Consider the following 18,583-nt stretch of genomic DNA (forward strand, 5'->3'; position numbering starts at 1 on the left):
GCCCTTATTTAAACCTAACTATGTTGTGTGGTCTGATTATTTCCGGGGTTGGGGGACAAACAGACTTTCCCCATACCATATTTACTTGAGTCTAATGCACCACTGAATGCACACCTCAATTTTCAAAACCACAAAACCCAATTTTTTATCATATTATACAAATTTAACATGCACACTAATTTAGGGAAGGTAATTTAGTCAAATAAAGGTGAGCATTAGAATCAAGTAAATACAGTATTTCCACCAAATTGCCTATTATGAGCTCTGCATGGTACATCATAAAGCCAGGAAAATACATCCCTGTAAATGTGTACATCATCATCTGAATAACAGCTCTCTGTATGAATAATATATGGAAAATGGTGGAGTGTAAATTGGTGCTATAGTGAAATTACGCTTCTTGTCTATGCTACCCATTTCAATCACATCTCAACTCCAACTTGTCTACTGCCCAACTACCCATTTTAGCTGATCTATTTGAGTATCTCAGGTGTTAGTATATTTGTCATGGGAACAGCATCCTAGTATAGCGAGGTTATCAAAAATCTCATATCCCTCAGCCAAACTGGCTTGAAGAAATCTTACTTGGATTTTTTTTTCTCTTAAGACTTCTGCAGTTCAACCCACTTTCAGTCATAAAAACCGACAAGCTTGAATCTGAAAATGCAAAATGACCAATCACTATTAGAATCTCATGTTGAGCGAAAGGAAGGATATAAACTCAATAAATAAATAAAGAGAATAAATAAAGTTTTCATTGTTTCCTAAACTCCCGTGGGTGTATTATTTGCTAATTGGGAGTTGTGCTTCTTTTCGCTACATTATTATTAGTTATTATGAGATTGCTGCTCCATCCCTGAATGTCTTTTATATACATTTTGGGTATACAGTAGCCTATTAGCTGTATTTTGTGTGACCTTGTTTTTTTCAGATAAATAACTCCAGTAAATGTTAAGCTGGCTAAGGAACTATGTATACTTCTAGGGAGTCTTGTAAATACATAAATAATCAACGGTACTCATCTATATTAAAAATAAAAGTAAGAAAAACTAACATGGAATATTTATAAATACATACATAATTTATATCAAATACAAATTAAGAAAATGCATGAACATGCAATTTGTTATGTGGGATTCCATTCAGCCTTCTTTATTCACTGTTTTTTAAAAGAAAAATCAAGTCGGGCTTGATTCATCATGACAGATGGGTACAAAAAAATGATTCTTGGTGTTTTAAAAGGAATTTTAAAAACATTTTTAAGAGTGTGTGTGTGTGTTTATGGGCCATCTACATGAGCTATGAATGATGATGGTGATCTAGAGTTGTTTGCATGGCCAGCAGATCAAATGGGAGGATCTACACCTACCACTTACCCCAAGGCTAATCTAGAGTGGCAAACACTGGATTGTCCCCAGCATGGTTTAGTGATGTTGGCACCAGAGCAATGCAGATGGAGAGGAATCACCCCCTTCTTTCCCTCCTCCCATCTTTAGTCAATTGGTTGTTGTGTTAAGGAGAATAGGTGGGAGAATAGGTGGGATGTGAGACTCATCCCACATCCCTAGGACCAGGGAATACATGATGGCTGTATAAAAAGTTGTGGCCAGTTTGGTCTCAGAGCTAGACTAGCTGTTTACATGGACCCATGGTTTAAACAGGATTTTGGGGAAAATTTGGAACAAACTGTCACTTTGGTGAATATGATTCAAGGCTAAGTTGAGCAGTTTTGATTCACAGCATAGATCAACTCCATGTGTTGTTTAGCTGAATCATTGGTCCTTCATGTTAACTGGCAATATAGTTTACTTTCCTTTTCTTCCTGTTGAATGGATGCTACCTTTCAAGAGTTTGGGAGTCCTTTTAGACCCTCTGCTGACGATGGAGGCCCGGGCCTCCACTGCTAGCAGAGTTGCATTTTTCCATCTGCGTCAGGCTAGGCATCTGGTTCCCTATCTGTCCAGGGATGACCTGGCCACGGTGATCCAGGCTACGGTCATCTCAAGGTTGGACTACTGTAACACCCTTTACATAGGCCTACCTTTATCGGTGATCCAGAAATTTAAACTAGTGAAAAATGCTGCTGCCCGGATTCTCGCAGGGATCCCAGCGAGGTGTCATATCACTCAAATCTTGCAGCAACTGCACTGGTTGCCGATTGAACACCGGATTACCTTCAAAGTGCTGATTCTTACCTTTAAGGTCTTATATGGCCTGGGGCTGGAGTACCTGAGGGACCGCCTCACCCCCTACCAACCCCCGAGATCACTCCATTCAGACGATCAGAATCTCCTTGAAGTTCCCAGTTTTAGGACCTTTCATCTGATGTCTACTAGGCGTAGAGCATTCATGGTGGCGGCTCCTTACCTGTGGAATGCCTTGACAGCGGAAACACGAGCTCTCCGAGACTTACTATCTTTTCGTAGAGTTTGTAAAACTTACTTATTTAGGCTGGAATTTAAATCTTGCTGATCAAAATTTTTCTTTGATTTTAAATGTAATGTATCATATATGTATAGTGTAAACCACTCTGAGCCTTCGGGGAGTGGTGGTATATAAAATTGATTGCTAAATAAATAAATAAATAAAGACTGTGAAGTGTGCTGGTGGGACTTCTAGGATTAACAGCTGACAGGTCTGAAAAGTTGCTATTATGTCTGCCAACAAATTATGCCTAAATAATGAACATCCAACATTGACACCCACTTAATTTCAATGATAAGACTGTTGTAGATGGTGGGAACCACAACACAGAAATATTTATCTGTATCATAGTCAAATGGGTCCAGTTAAGCTGATGTATGATAAGCACAGCAGCTCCCTTAAGAATGTAAGGTCCAGGAAAGTTTTTTTTTATGGGAGAAGGCAGTTTCTTAAGTAAGCTAATCCTGACCTGCATAGGATACTGTAAAGCAAAGGGAATGCCTTGGATAGGGCTGATTTGTAAAAAGGGTCAATCAAGTGTGGCCAGCCTATCAATTTCTAGGTATGATCACAGTTGTTATATTAGATTAAACTGTGAGGTGTTTCTTGCCACTGAGGTGAATACCAGGTCAGTGAATGAAACAGCAGCGTCTATCCTGGACTTGATTCTGGATAAGTATACTAACCTAGTTTTTATCATGAAAACCTGCTTGACTGCAGCTATCTGTGTGTGGATGTTACATTTGCTCAGCTGCCCCCCCCCCCGGGCCCAACTCTATCACCTTGTCTACTTCCAGAGTAAAGCACCCCCCAAAAGATGGATATCCATCCTTTGAAATAATAAGAATAGCCACCCCAATGACCATCCAGTCCAAATTTATTCCGCCATGCAGGAAAAGCACAATCAAAGCATCCAAACAGATACCCACCTACCCTTTGTAGTAGTAGTAGTAGTAGTAGTAGTAGTAGTAATAATAATAATAATAATAGCAACAACAATAATAACAATAACAACAACAAAAACAATAGCAAGTGCAACCCCAGGGGCCATCCAGTCCTACCCCATTCTGTCACGCAAAGAAGATTGCAAGAAGATTCATCTGATCTTCCTGGTATTGATTTGCATTTTGAAGGAAAACAGTATGAAAAGATAGCAGAAATTGTACAGTCATATAAGCAGTTTTATTTTTGTAGCAATCCAAACTAAAGATTAGGAAGACATTCAGTACTTGATTGTACTTTGTTTTTTACAGGCCATGGTGACAGAAGCAGTGGGGCTTCTGTCCAGACCACTTGCTTTGGGGAGGCCCCGTAGGCTGCATAGCAGCAGTGAGGTGCTCCACAGGCCACATTCTTCATATGCACGAGGAGCAGGGTGGCAGGGGCCCCATGGAGCCCCTGACTGTCCTTCGCGGAACCCTAAGAGCTCCGTGGAGTACTGTTTGAGAACTGCTGCTTTAGACAATTAAAACTTGTGTGACAACTGTATAAATTCCTAGAAGCACCTGGCTTGTCCATGGCCATACATCTATCAGGCCCATCCTATTTACATCACTGTAAGATATTGGGCTGCATTTGAAGAAGGTTCAGAAACATTCGCTGATGTAAACAACTGATGTCAGATTATTAACTTGCTACATTATGCCAGGGCTTTCAAGTGGGAAGCCCCACATTTCTGCCACCTGCAGAATTCTAGGAAATGTTGTTTGGGAACATGAGGGCCTCTGTAGCTTACAATTCAAAAACGTCACCCCAAACTACATTTCCCAGAATCCTGCAGGCAGCAGAAATGTGGGGATGGCTACTTTAAAGTCCTGGTGTGATAATGTAGTTGGTCTGGTCCAGGGAGCATACAACTACTTTATTACAACACTCCAGGGCATGCTTGGTATGTTTCTCAGCAAAATTCAAGATGGTGATTATGCCCCATAAGTTCTTACCAATGCTTATGGCTCAAGATGGGGAACAACATCAGAATAGAGCAGATCAACACAATGGACTTGCAATGCTAGTTAAAAGAGTATGCATATAAAACAATAAATACTAAAAACAAAATTCATATTTTAAAATGAAAAAGTCATCTGGATATGCTTGCCAGAAGGAGCATTGCTGGTATAACAATCTAGACTGATAGTGAACATTTTGGCTTACTATTGTGCACTAGCCATCCCCTGGATCCCATAAACGAACTCCTTGGCTAGATTAATGAGTCACAAAACCTGATATGAACATTCAAGGCTTAGTTCAAAACTTGTGTCACTGTCTCTGTGGAAACATTTCATTTAATCCACAAGGTATCGAAAAAATTCATATCTATTTGTCCCTACTTAAAGAGCATGTTCCATTTTACTCAGTAGGAACTACATTTCAGTAATTATGCCTAACACTGTAAGCAACTGAAGGCAAACAAATTTTTATTTGTATATTTAGATCTTTAGTGTTAGGAAGCATAGAGAGAAACTGACTTGTGATGTATGGATCCATTTAGTTCAGTATTATTACACATGGAATGGAGAACTTCTGACCTATGGGTCAGATGCTATTTCCACATCCAGCCTACAGTCTTCATCTGTCCTTATCTGATTTACATAACAGATTGCTTTTGCATGGAATAGGAGCTAGATTTGTATTAAGGGGAGACTTTACACAGAATAGGAAGTTTGAATTTGGCATTTCCATTTAGATTCTCATTTTGCTTCATAACTTTCACTACTGATTTTCAAATATTCTCACTGGCTTTTTATATATGTGTGCTTCCAAACATGCATTTAACTGCTAAATGGATGTATACAGAAAAAGGCCTCAGCCCACCTCAAGTATTTTACTTTAGCGTATATAAAACATCTATGCACGTAATATCTTAACCTGCCATTCTTCATCAATTATAGTGAAGAATGGCTGTGTGATTTATGTAAAGACTGACACATGAAGGTAAGAGGAGATATATATATTCACTACACTTTCAAGACTGCAGAAACAACAAATGAGGATGTCCCTCCATTTTTAACAGCTGAAAAATTGATGAAGAATGCAAACATAGATTACCAGGGGCAGTCCAGGCACAAATGTAATATTAAGAAACAAAGGTCCTCCCTAGGTCAACTCCTTCTTCCTCACATTACTCATTGAAATCAAGCTTTAGAAGTAAATCTTCTGAATTTATTGCTGGTAATAGTTCCATCTACACACACACACACACAACCATAGGCAGTGTCAGCACATATCTTTTTATGTATGTCCCATATACTCTCACAGTTATAAGCCTTCACTAAAACTGCCAGTGACAGGTCAGGAAAATGCATTTGGAGTCTCTAAAGCCTTCCTGATGTGAATTCCAATACAGTAAAGCCTAAATCTCTTCTGTCATACGTTCAAGAGGAAAAAAGGCAAAGAAAAGGTGAGGGCAAGGCAAATGAATGGTGATTGATTTTGCTGGAATAGAGAAATAAGGATAGGTCATTTTTTAGAAAAGGTGACAGATTGCTATATTTGGCAATATTACTGTTGCAAGTATTACATTTTTAGAGCAATCACTTGAGAGAGAGAAAGAGAGGGAGGGAGGGAAGGATCCTCAGATTTTCACATTTGAAAAAGGCACTTAATACAGAGTTGCTCTCATTTTATAGTAGGAAGGTGCCAAAGATGTACAAGTGAACAATGTCAGAGGTCCTGAATATCTCTTCTTACACTGCACCCAAAATAACTGATCACAAGGTTTCCCCATTTGTTAACAGTGTGGTGTCATGAGCATATGAGAGCTGGGTTCAAATTCATATTCTAGATGTTGCATTTAGTCTCTTGAACCATTCTCTTGTAAATTTGTTCAATTGAAATTGGGAGCTGTCCCATTGCATCATGATATCAATCCTAAATAATCCAACTCTTCCACCTAAACAAAGATTGTGGGGAGATGAGAAGGGCTGTTGTTGGTAGCAACTTTGAGAGTTAAATTGTATCAGAATGAGCTAATGAAGAACTTTTTTGGGTGAAGAAGAACTTGGTTCATCTCAAGAACATTCAATTTAAAGCCAATCCCACAAAGGGCATGCAAATGACCTGAAAGATGTTGAATACTGACTCTATGTTTTGATATTTAGCACAGTATTGCTGAGAAAGAAGTCATGTGGCTATAAAGCAGCTTATGCTTAGCATATTCTAATCCCCAAAACATTGCTGTGCCAGCTGCAAATATTATTAGGCAGCAATACCAATATAGCCCTTAGAGTCAATTGTTTTTGGTTGGTGGGAGTTTTAATTCAATAACTTATGGAGGATCACAAATTTACCAACCTTATCCCAAAGTAAGGAATATCAAGAAATTATAATGAGCTGCATTCTAAGCAGACATCATTGATCCATGTGGATCCTGTGCCTTCATTATCCACCAACAATTGGTCATTTTGTATCTTAGTTGAGAGAGTGGAGGGGGGAAATCATGGAGCCCACTCCTTGTTGTTAAAAGTATGTTTGTCACCTTGAGATTTTCAATGACAAAAAAAAGTAGACTGTGGTTATAATCAATACATTATACTTTATCTAAAAGAAAATTAGACATGCAAGAATGAAGTTATACAATAGACAATAAATATATATTATGCTAAATTCAGCTGTTTTGTTTTTCTGTATCTAATCTTCTCTTAGGGGCATATGTGCTGCAGGTCAAAGCAACAGATGCTGATGACCCGACATATGGAAACAGTGCCAGAGTGGTTTACAGTATTCTTCAGGGACAGCCATATTTCTCCATTGATCCCAAGACAGGTAATGAACATATTGTCAGTGAGAATGTTATTGCTTTCCACTTTTTCAAATATCAAGCTGATTAGATACCCACCTGGACAATCTTCGTCTGATCAGAGAAAAGGAAGTGACATTTATAAATGTGATGCTTGCAGATGGAAAAGCAGCAGGTAGCCCCCTTTTTGCATTAGTGTGAGTACTGACTTACTCTGCCTACAGGCACTGTTCCATATGGGAAACCATGGAAATTACTCCCAGGTGGTTGTAGCACAGTTGTGATAATTTTAACCCCACTTTAAATGATCCAAAATAAAAACATAAATAATAAAAAGCCAACTCCTACCTCAAAACATTTTGAGGAAGGGGATGTTGCAACGGCTGAATGTCACATGAGTGACACATTGCACACATAATTTGCCAGTCTGAACAGTACCTGTGGAATTCTGATTAATGGTCCCAAATTAATTTATTAACTTGATCAATTGAATGGAACACTCTGTATATTACTGACAGCTGCTTTATAGTAAATAAGAGATGGCAAATATTTGTTGGAGACTCTGATGATTCCAGTTGAAATCCTAAACATGTGTAATTTCTTGTGGGTTTCATAGGGGAAAACAGATTCATTTCTTCTTGTTATCTGTCCCCTAAATGCCCAGAAAAGGATTCCCTGAGCAAATACTTTTATCTGATATAGATGATTTTTTAAAAATACTATCTCTAATATATTAACCTGGGGAGTCAGTTATGACATTTTAGAGACAGGGAGAGAGAGAGAGAGAGAGAGAGAAGCAGTTATGAAAATGGTGATTTCTTAGTGTTCCGTCGCACGCTGGGCCTGTAACAGCTGTCTTTTTTATAGGACATATACTTTAAACCCAGAGGGAAGCCAGGGGGCCTCAAAGAGAGATTCTCAGGGATTTTTCTGAAGTGATGGTCTTTAGAGTCTTTAATGATACAACAAAGTCTTTATTATGGAACAAACAACAAATCTTCAATGGTTCAAACAACACTTCAAGGCTTTCTTAGTCTAGTCCTCAATGGACTGGTATCTGACTTTGATTAACTGTACTTTCTCTGTAAGAAAAAAAAACCCCTATTTAACCTCTCCCAGGCTGTTTACTATCTATGCCTCATTGGTGAGGGTCCTACTACTGGTTCCAAATGCATCTGGGTATCGAGTAGACCTACCAGCCGAGGTTTGTAGATATTTCAGCTGGGGTTCAGTGGATCTGTAAGTCCTCCCTCCGAGAATTCTTTGAAAACTTCAGGGCTGTTTCCCTCTGATTGCTGTGAGGCTGAGAGGCTGTGAGCTCTCAGCCACAGCCTTGGGACCTTTCCCCTGGAATTTCTGTTTCTGTTTCCCCGGATGTTCTTGAGAAAAGAAGCTTTTCTATGGGACAAGCTGGTCTACGTCCTATAGTTTAGCTTCCTTATGTGAGACTGCCCAAAAATGGCTCCTTTCCTTCCCAAAGCCCTGAACAAGGGGCGGAACCAAAGCTTAACTATGATGGACAGGTGGCCTGCCCTATGACTGCAAACAGATAACAGAAAGAAAATAAAGTTGGAGCTCCTGGTACAGCTGTACCAGCACCCTTAGTGTAGTTAATAAATTCTGAGGTTGACTCATTAGTCTCAAAACATTGGGAGTAGGTTCATTTGCATGGATTTGGAGATGGAGGAGAACATGATAATGTTCTAATTTTACTGCATTTTTAATTTATTAAATGGATGCAATTTTTTCTTCAGACAGATTCTTAAAGGGTAGCAATTGTGCAAAAGTCTGAATTGAATAAAATGCACAAGAATCATTTGCATATGAAATTTTATTTATGTTAAAATATCCTGACTATGTTACACCCAGTCTCACACATTCACTTGTTTAGGTAAAGCAGTTAGATCAGTGGGCAGGAAGCAATTATCAATACCAAACTGCTATTTGGAGCTCAGTAGTTGTGTGCATACAGTGGGAAAATGATTCATAAACAGCCAGAAATGCTCTTGGGACAAGAGTACAGTCAGTTATGATAATTACAAACTTTGTCCATTCTGTATTCTGAAATGCCATTCTTGCTTCTGTTTTTAATAATTCAATGACTTAACCAAAATGTTCCACACTAAATGCTGTCAATTGTGTGTCTTGAATGCAATATAGGAAGAGCTGTCTGACAGCCACCCTTTTGCAAATGGAATTCTTTTCCCCCAGCAAGTCACTGCTTGAATGTCAAATGGAGTATTAAAGGACCTCACTTCCTGGCTAATCAATGAATAAAGGTGGAAACAACATAATACTGTCAGCACGGGCTCTCTTGAGGTCATGTCCTTTGTCAAAATCACCCTATTCTTAACAAAAGATTACATCACATGTGTGAATCAGTAGCTCTGTTTTTGACATTAGAATGATTTTCTCCACCACCAGTGGCTGAGAGTTAAAAACCACCTTCTTTCAATATTATTATTTAATTAGATCTTGCTGACAATGCAAAGGCATGAAAGTGTAGTGTGTGTGTGTGTTTTCTATTACTGTATTTCATCGATTCTAAGGTACACTTTTCCTCAAAACAATCAAGGCTAAAAATTGGAGTGCTTCTTAGAATTGCCAGCATCTCAGATTCACAGTCCTTGTTGTTCTTAAAAGAGGATCAAGAGTGACAGCAGTGGCTGAGAGAGTGGGAGGGAAGCCAGCAGGGAGCAAGCGAGGAGCCATAAAGCTTCACCCAGATCTCTCAGCCCCTTTCCCTTTTTATTCTGCTGTTTAACTCCCAATCTCTTGGCTAGTTTCTCCTTTCCTTTGCTGCATTACTCCCGATCTCTCAGCAGGTTTTCCCGTTTTCTTTCCTTACCATACCACCAATCTCTCAGAGGATTTCCCCCTATGCCTCACTGTCTTTCTCCCAATCTCTTAGCTGGAGGAATGAGGAAATAATTAAGTATTTAGTTTTTAACATGATACAAACTGATCCAGTTTATCATTTATCACATTGCTGAATGAGGCTAGAAGAGTTAACCACTTTTAACTTTATCCAACACAGTTCTTTGTACAAAAGCAAGCTAGATTTGATGGACAGGGAGTGGGTATTGGAGTGGTCTTCCAGGATTCTATTCCACTGACCAAGTATTCTATCCTCCAGTATTTGGGTTTGAATTATGTACCTGAAGATGGTTGGTTGGGATGAATTTAGAGGTTTACTCCCCACTTAGCTTTCCTGAGCTTTCTGAAATGGTCTCAGGATTATATTGGAGTACAACTGGATCATAGTCTAGGGCAGGGGTTCTCAAACTATTTCAGCCGTGGAGCCATTTTTGAAGTAAATGTTTCTCATAAAGACTCAATAAAATTTTATATTATATTATATTATATTATATTATATTATATTATATTATATTATATTATCAAACATTAACCAGGCCAGTGGCAGATGTATGGAGAATGTTTGTGTGAACTGCTTCACACATTAGAAAAAAAAACAAAAACAAAAAAGGGTGGTTGGAAAGAAACACCAATACCATATTTAAAATGAAGAACAATTTTAAGCAACATAACCTTAAAAGTATTTCAGTGGAAGACCTCAGGAGCTATCCTGTTCAACCCACTTCTGCCATGCAGAAAAAAACACAATCAAAGCACCTCTAACAGATGGCTACTCACCCTTTGTAACAACAACAACAACAACAACAACAACAACAATAAAATAGCAGAAACCTCAGAGGCCATCCAGTCCAATCCCCTTAAGCCAAGAAGGGGAAACACAATCAAAGTACCCCCAACAGATGGCCATCCAGCCTTTGTAGAAGTAGTAGTAGTAATATCAATAACAACAACAACAGCAACAACAACAACGGTAGGACCTTGGAAGCAATGAAAGGGGGAGTCTGGGCAGTGAGGGCTGGAGAAAGAAATTGTATATGCCCCAGGAGGACGCTGCTTCTGTTTCTATTTCCAGAAGCTCCAAATTTTAATTTCCCTGCATTTCTGAGGAGGTAGAGGGAAGCAGTATGGCACCATGGAGCCCCTCACTATCACCCTCAGAGCCCTTGTTTGAGAACCCCTGGTCTAGGGAACTTCAATTTCCAGGCTGAGACTGTCCAGTAGGGAATGGCTCATAATTTCATATATATCATCAAATCAATGGGTTTATTGCAATTGATATCTGGCCTTACTTGTGCTGCCAGGCACATACTTGGCCTCATTTTGTATTATGGGTGTGGAAATGATGATTCGGTAGTGGAGGACTTGTCTATGCTTCTAGTCGGTTTTAGGAGTGAGATATCAATTAAGGAGTGAGATATCGATTAATAGAATCCATCTCAGGATGCTTATGGATCTGGACAGACTCCTAATATCTTCTTGCCTCAGTTTTCTCCTCCATGTCTTGGGCCTCAATTTTCTCCCCCCCCCCCATGTCATTTATCTATATAAATAAAAGTGAAAATATGTATGAATTAATGTTTGTATGTATGTATGAATCAGTTTTTGAGAATGGTGCCCACATCCGGAGAACCTCATCATGGCCAGCGATGATGGCTCTGGATTAAATTTGGCAACTGTCATGAACTACTAAAAATGTTGATGGAGTTTGAAGGGAGATTGATAGTCTGCCAACATCCGGAGGTCTGTGTGATGGAGTTGGGCCACACTGGGACATCTTAAAGGGAAATGCAGTTGAGGTCTGGCCAAAATAGAATAAAGTGTTACTCTTAGTTTTCTTGATCTAGACATTATAATGGCACAGTCTAGAATAGCATTCTTAACAGTCCTATCATGTTCATGATAACATGACTCATGTTTGCTTGTTTACTGTCTGTACATTTTAGATTCTAAGGTTCAGGTTTTGGTTTTATTTCAAAATATCTATGGATGAAGCTTTTATATATGTGTCTCATACACTTTGACAGGGTGAAGATAAAAAAATAACGCTTAATGGTTCCTCTTTTTCTTCGGGGTTATTTGTTCTGGTTAAGTACTTCTGGCAGGGCACATGAACACCTGCTCTTGAAGAGGCTGCTTCTCATTTTATTAAGCTTTTTAAATGGGAACAAAAAGAAAAGAAACATTGAATGAAAGTGCTTTCAGACACTATTATTCACTTGTTATTCTTTTTTTAAGGAAAACTAATCATAAAAATAAGTTGATTTTTTAGTGGGAGATCAGAATTTTCTTTTGTATATAGTAACATTAGCAAGAACTGAACCATATTTAAAACAACATTATGTTTTTTTATATATAATAAATAAGTATAGTCAAGGTTGTGATACTTTTTGCATAGAAAATACAAAGTGCTTCAAAATGATGGATCTAATTTCAAAGCAGTATATTTCATTATGGCAGTATAGCACAATTACACTAAATGTAATGAATTATCAAATTATCAAGTTTTACTTACCATTTTGAGCCAGATATAAACTTAAAAAATAACTCCGCAAATGATAACTGCAGCAAGAATTGTTGAAGCCCAGAGATGGAAGGAGCCAATTATCCCAACACAAGTGAAATAGCTGATGAAGATTTGTGAACTATCTGAGATAGACAAACTGACTCTGCTGATTGAGGAGAATCTTTGACCAACTTTAAGAAAGTTTAGTGTTTAGTTATTTTGTTTTTGCCATAGCAATGAAGGCATTTGATGATGGTGGTGGTGATTATGATGATTTACTTTATTTATACTGCACCTTTCTCCCAAGGGGATTCAACATAGTCAATAATACACACTGATCAATTTTAAACAAAGTGAAAATAAACAATAACAAAAAAAAACCCCAAAATTAAATAGTACTGTGAGTCTTAGGTTAAAATATAGTTCAAATATAATAAATACAATTTAAAGTGTATTTAAAAAAAATACACAATCCCCTCACCCACAGCCTTCCCAATAGTTTCTCCTTATTCTTCCCCAAATGACCAGCTTGCAGAAGGCCAGTGTGATTATATAATTGTTGTGACTCAGCTTCACTCTGAGTCTGAAGCTGAGCTCTGTGGGCCTTCTGAGCTAGAGGAGGATGGGTTACAGATTTCTGTACATGTTTCAGACAGGGCTGACGGTGGGGCTGCTGAAAGAGAAACAGCAAGTCAGTTCCCAGGAGAAAGGAATGTTAGTGAGACTGATAATGAGAGTGAAATCCCACACGGCCAGGTGGAGATGTCTTTGCCTTCCCACGGTGATCCGGTCCAGCAGGACCAAGATAAGGGGTTACATAGCCTTGAAGATAATGAATGATTGAGCAGACAAGATCGTCTGCAATTAAGGCTCAGGAGAAGCACTTGCTTGGCTAGCAACGTTAGTTTAACATTGTGTTAATTTTAATAGGTATTTAGTTGTAGTTCTCTAGTAGCACATAGAATGTAGTTGTGTAGTTTTTACTATTACATAACTCAAATTTGTGTTTTATTATTGCTGTCCTGTTAATGGCCCATAGGTGTGACCATTGTCTACATTCTGACATCCTGTGCATGGCAATGCATTCATCCTCCAAGAATGTCCCAAGGTCTTCAAAATTGGATTCTCATTGTATGCTCCATTGCCCACTTGACCTCTCAGCCAGTAAATTACCATGTCAGGAAAATAAGTTGATTACTAGAGGAGAGACTGGAATAGTATCTCAATTTATCTGAAAGCTTGGGAGGAAAAAAAAGTGTTTTGGATTTTTTTCCCCTTTTGAGTATTTCCCTAATCCTTGTTTTGACTATCCTCTTTTGAATATTGTTTCCATCCCCAAGTCCAACACATTTGGAAGTCACCAGATGCTGAAGACTTTGAAACTATATGCAATTCTGTCTCATAAATCTACATTAACATCATATAAATATATTTTGTTTCTCTTTAAAGGTGTTATAAGAACAGCCTTGCCAAACATGGACAGAGAAGTCAAAGAACAATATCAGGTTCTCATTCAAGCCAAGGATATGGGAGGACAGCTCGGAGGATTGGCGGGGACTACTACTGTGAACATCACTCTCACAGACGTCAATGACAATCCACCAAGATTCCCCAAGAGTAAGTTAAATCATACATAATTCAAATTCAAAATTAAACCAGATGTATTTGTTATATCCATGTGATAAATGTTGTAAAAATGTGTGCTGTTGATTGATGCATTGTGTAAAATACTGAAAATGATTGTTGTTAAACCCTCATTTAGCTGTTTCGTTGTATAAAGTGTATTATTCTCCCTCCCACCCCATTTCAAGCCAGTGTATTCTTCATCAGGACTCATTATGCAAGTCAAAGCCATCATTATACACAAATGAGTGATTTCTACTTAGGATATCAGAGCTCATTAAATATTATAGAGAAACAATTGTGAGTTGGAATGATCAGCAAGAAGTAATAAGCTCACACTGTTATAGAAATAGGATTGTGGAGAACATTTTGCAAGAACTCAGGAAACCTGTCCTTCAACAGAATCTGTAGTGTATGAAGGCATGCGTGCACATGCATGTGTAATATAAATGTTTCTAAAACTAAAAAAAAACCCTGAATAAAATCATAATTAACTAATGCAATGAAAAGCAATTTAAAAAACAGAAGGGGACCTTTCACCCAGCTTTGATATGACTGTGACAAGATGACGAAATAATTTCAGGCTTTAGCATCTCTTTCTCTCCTACCATAACACAATATCTTGTCAGATCTATCCAGCATAAATATAACGATGATCTTGTTTAGGAAATAGAGAGATTAAAAATTTGCATGGATGACACCTAGCATTAGTTACACAGGAATGTCTAGATTCATACAAAACGTATATGCGCCATATATCCATAGAGCCTGTGAGCCCAATGCTTGCTTCTATGTTCCATTCCATGTAGAATATCCGTTATAAGTTTTGTGTGGCTGTATCATGTCCATTAAACAGCACTGCTAAGGATTATCTTCTAAAATTACCCTAGATATTACTTTACAATCGCAATAACATTGGTGGCATTTTACTTACTTGTGAAGTCTTATGCATGTCCTACCATTTGTTATCAATCACCTCTCTAGCACCCTGATACTTCCCCAACTTCCTGCATATCAATTTACATCTAAGAAAAGCTGTAATAACATCAATATTCTTCCTGTTTTTCTGCAAAATTTCAGATCTTTTTCTTACACTCTTTGAAATAAAGTACCATTTTGCATATTTTTCCTACTATTCATTTATTTGGTTGTGCTTATCTTCCAAATGAATTTTTCAGATATCCCCCTCCCTCCAGCAAAAAAAAATCATTTTGTCATGTTTACCTTTTATGCGTGCACAATACCATGGAATAACAATAGCTCAAAATAATGAGTTAAAGAAGGAAGGAAGGGTCTCTGTTACTAATGAACTCAACCTCCAGAGGTTATTAGAGTATTTCTCCTTTCTCTAAAAAAGCCTGAAAACACATACATACATGCACACATACATAGGATGGGAAATATGAGAGGTGATTTGTGACAATTTATAGGGATATATGTTTTTGGAAGTTAAGCAAGGTTGGTCCTTGTTAGCACTTGGATGGGACTTATTAACATCAGTAAGTATCAGGTTCTGTAGGCTACATTTCAGAGGAAGCAACTGGCAAAATCACCTTTGACTATTTTCTGCCTAAGAAAATCCTAGGAAATTTACAAGATTGGCATTAAGTAACAAGTAACTTGAAGTCACATTCACAAATAGGGAAAATCTATGACATGACAGCCATGGAAGATTCTTTTCCTAAAATGTTCAGATAAAAGTGAAGGAAGCCTATAGCAGGGATGACACTTTCTGCGATAATCAAGAACATCTGTAACCTGGCTCTGAAGTTCCTGCTACAAATATTTCAGAAATCCTTCCTTTGTTGAGCATTTTTTGACAGTAAGAAAGGTGACATTTTCTGTGTCTTTAATGGCCTGGTCTTCCCGCCCCCGTAAAGACCAAATAGTTGATCCTCTGAAGTACCAGTTTCCTAGTTATTCTGTACAATGTCTGACCCCTCCAGAGAGGTCTGCATTTTGCCAGATGCTTGGTGTCATATTGCTTTCACTTCAACAATATTTTTGACTGCTCCTGCTATTTGCTCAAACCTGGATCCCAATATTGATTTCTAACAAAGCCAGCAGCTTAATAGACTCCGGTGTTTCCAGGTGCAAAGGGTACAGAGTACTGACAATGCACATGTCTACAGTGTGCACACACACAATTTTAGTTTCATTCAGTGAGTATACAGCAAGGTTCATTCTACTCTACTCACTTCCAGCAAAAAGATGTGGATATAAAACAGATTGTTCTTATGCTGCATTTTTGCTGTCAAAAAGCCAGCACTTCTAGCCGGCCTTCTGTTCAGTTCCATGCTACAGTTGAACATCTTTCACCTCTATCATATAAAATGCCACAAAAACCAAATTATGGCTGTCACCCTCTGTGGGAATAGGGCTGGAAATATTATGCAAAGCACTAGCTAGTACAAGGAAGGAACATTATTAAGCTAAAAATTAGCATGGCCTGTGGCAATCATGTAATAGAATGCTTTAGTGAATTGTGGAGTGATTAATCAGAGCAAACATTTAAAGGGAAAGCAGCAGAACTTTTGCTGTGCCTCCCATTATATGAGTATCTTGTAAACAAAAAAAGATGGTCACAGCTGCACTAGAATAATTCTACAAACACAAAATAAAACTTATATCCATGTCCTGAATTATGCAATATCAGATCCTAAAATCAATGTTTAATAAGAGCGTAGGTCAAAAAGTTTTGCCTCCTTTGTCATAAAAAACATTATGAATAAACCTACAGAAGCAAAACTTGCTACAGAGCATAGCCTGGACTGTTGTCTACTCAAAACTACCATTCAACATAGTCACCATCAATTTTTACACATTTGTTCTATCATTTCACCCAGACATTAAATCAATTTTGGAAAAATTCAGGGTTTAGCTTCATGACTCATTATTTTAAAGCTGTTTTAACATCATTCAAGTCACTGAATCTGAAATAAAGTAGTTATCTTTCAGAGGTCCAAACAGGGTTAAAGTCAGAAGGGGCCAAATCATAAACATTCTTCAAGCAATGATGGATTTTCTTAGGTGCACAACCTTCTTTTGCCAGAAATGCAATGATGACTTTCTTTTAGCTCCAGATTCATAATTCAAATCAGCCAACTGGAAAAAAAGAAAAGACTATATATGTAGAGTAAGGTTACCTCTATCATATCATGCATAGATAGTCCAGTCACTGCGAAAGCAAGAAATTTAGAGCAATGGCAGTATTACTTTTTGACCCACCCTCGTACATAGAAAGGAGTGAATAGGAATACAAGCTGGGCATTTCTTCTGGTTGAATCCAAGTGTTTTGGATTTTGACACCCTGCCCCCCCCCCCCTAATATTTTGGAATTCATCACTTTCATATGCACTTTGTATGCATAGCTTGAAAGTAGTTATTTATAGTATTGTTAATACTTTTGTGCATGAAACAAAGTTTGTATATACTGAACTATCGGAAAGCAAACATGTCATTATCACTATCTCAGCTACCTTTATGGACAATTTTGGATTTTGGAGTATTTCAGATTTCAACCTGTATATCCCTTGCTTTTATCAGAAGTTTGATAAGTTTCATCTCCAGCTTTGTTGATATGTATTCTATATGGGCCATTTAACGTATTGCTCATACTCTGCCCCAATTGTTAGCTGTTACTTTATAGTCATTCTTTCAGTTAAAGTATCAAGCTGACCAGTAAAAATGCCACCTTTCCAACAGCACAGTAGCTCATCACTTAGCACAGAAAGCTGCTATAATGAATACAGCTAGCTAAGCTACAACACATAGATATGGCTTTCTCTATCCCCCCCCCCCCTCAATTGCTGCTGTTCTAGATTCCAGCAATTATGAAATTGTAGCCATGGGACCATTCCTAGTTCTAATGAAAAAGTCTGTATATAATACACTAAGTAATACAAGGTGTATTGTTTAATTCCTAAGTCTGACATAAGGCCCATTGCAAAGTAAGAGATGCAGCAAGTATTTGCTATTGGGCATGACTTCTGGACATGTCAAATGAATATATAGTATGATCCCCATGGGTACCTGAAACAGTAGATAATAATGAACTCATTTTTTTTATTATACTTGGGCTGAAAGGATTAGAAGACAGGAACACATACAGTTCTAGGAGTGTGGCTACATTAGCCCTGGATATTAATCCACAAATAATGGGGTTAGATTTTTTAAGTACTTACTTCTCTAAGCTACCTTAGATATATTAGATTCAGAAATAGCAGAGGAAACTTAATACCTGTCTAGCGTTGGAATGCTAGTCTTAACTGGTGGTATTAGATAATATGCTGCATGTAGTAACAACATGAATTCAAGCCCTGGTCTCTAGATGGATAGTGTAATGCTCATAATATTCTATTGGCTCTCATTTGGGAAGACAGGCTCTACATAATTCATACTCATATCACTCCATATCACTT

The 18,583-nt window shown here is 37.9% G+C and overlaps 1 protein-coding gene across 6 annotated transcripts in view; it reads left to right on the forward strand.

Moving 5' to 3' along the window:
* CDH12 (cadherin 12) overlaps positions 1-18,583 on the forward strand; it is an 805,590-nt gene that overhangs the window by 723,492 nt on the left and 63,515 nt on the right. For 5 of the 6 annotated variants that reach the window (XM_060774685.2, XM_060774688.2, XM_060774686.2 and 2 more), the window contains 2 exons: positions 7,066-7,185; positions 13,989-14,156. In XM_060774685.2, the coding sequence (XP_060630668.2) occupies positions 7,066-7,185; positions 13,989-14,156 (288 nt within the window). The remainder of the gene's footprint in view (positions 1-7,065; positions 7,186-13,988; positions 14,157-18,583) is intronic. The other variant, XM_067467533.1, reaches the window with a different exon arrangement.

This window comes from Anolis sagrei, chromosome 4 (assembly GCF_037176765.1).
Source record: "Anolis sagrei isolate rAnoSag1 chromosome 4, rAnoSag1.mat, whole genome shotgun sequence".
In the NCBI taxonomy this organism is placed as follows: Eukaryota; Metazoa; Chordata; class Lepidosauria; order Squamata; family Dactyloidae; genus Anolis; species Anolis sagrei.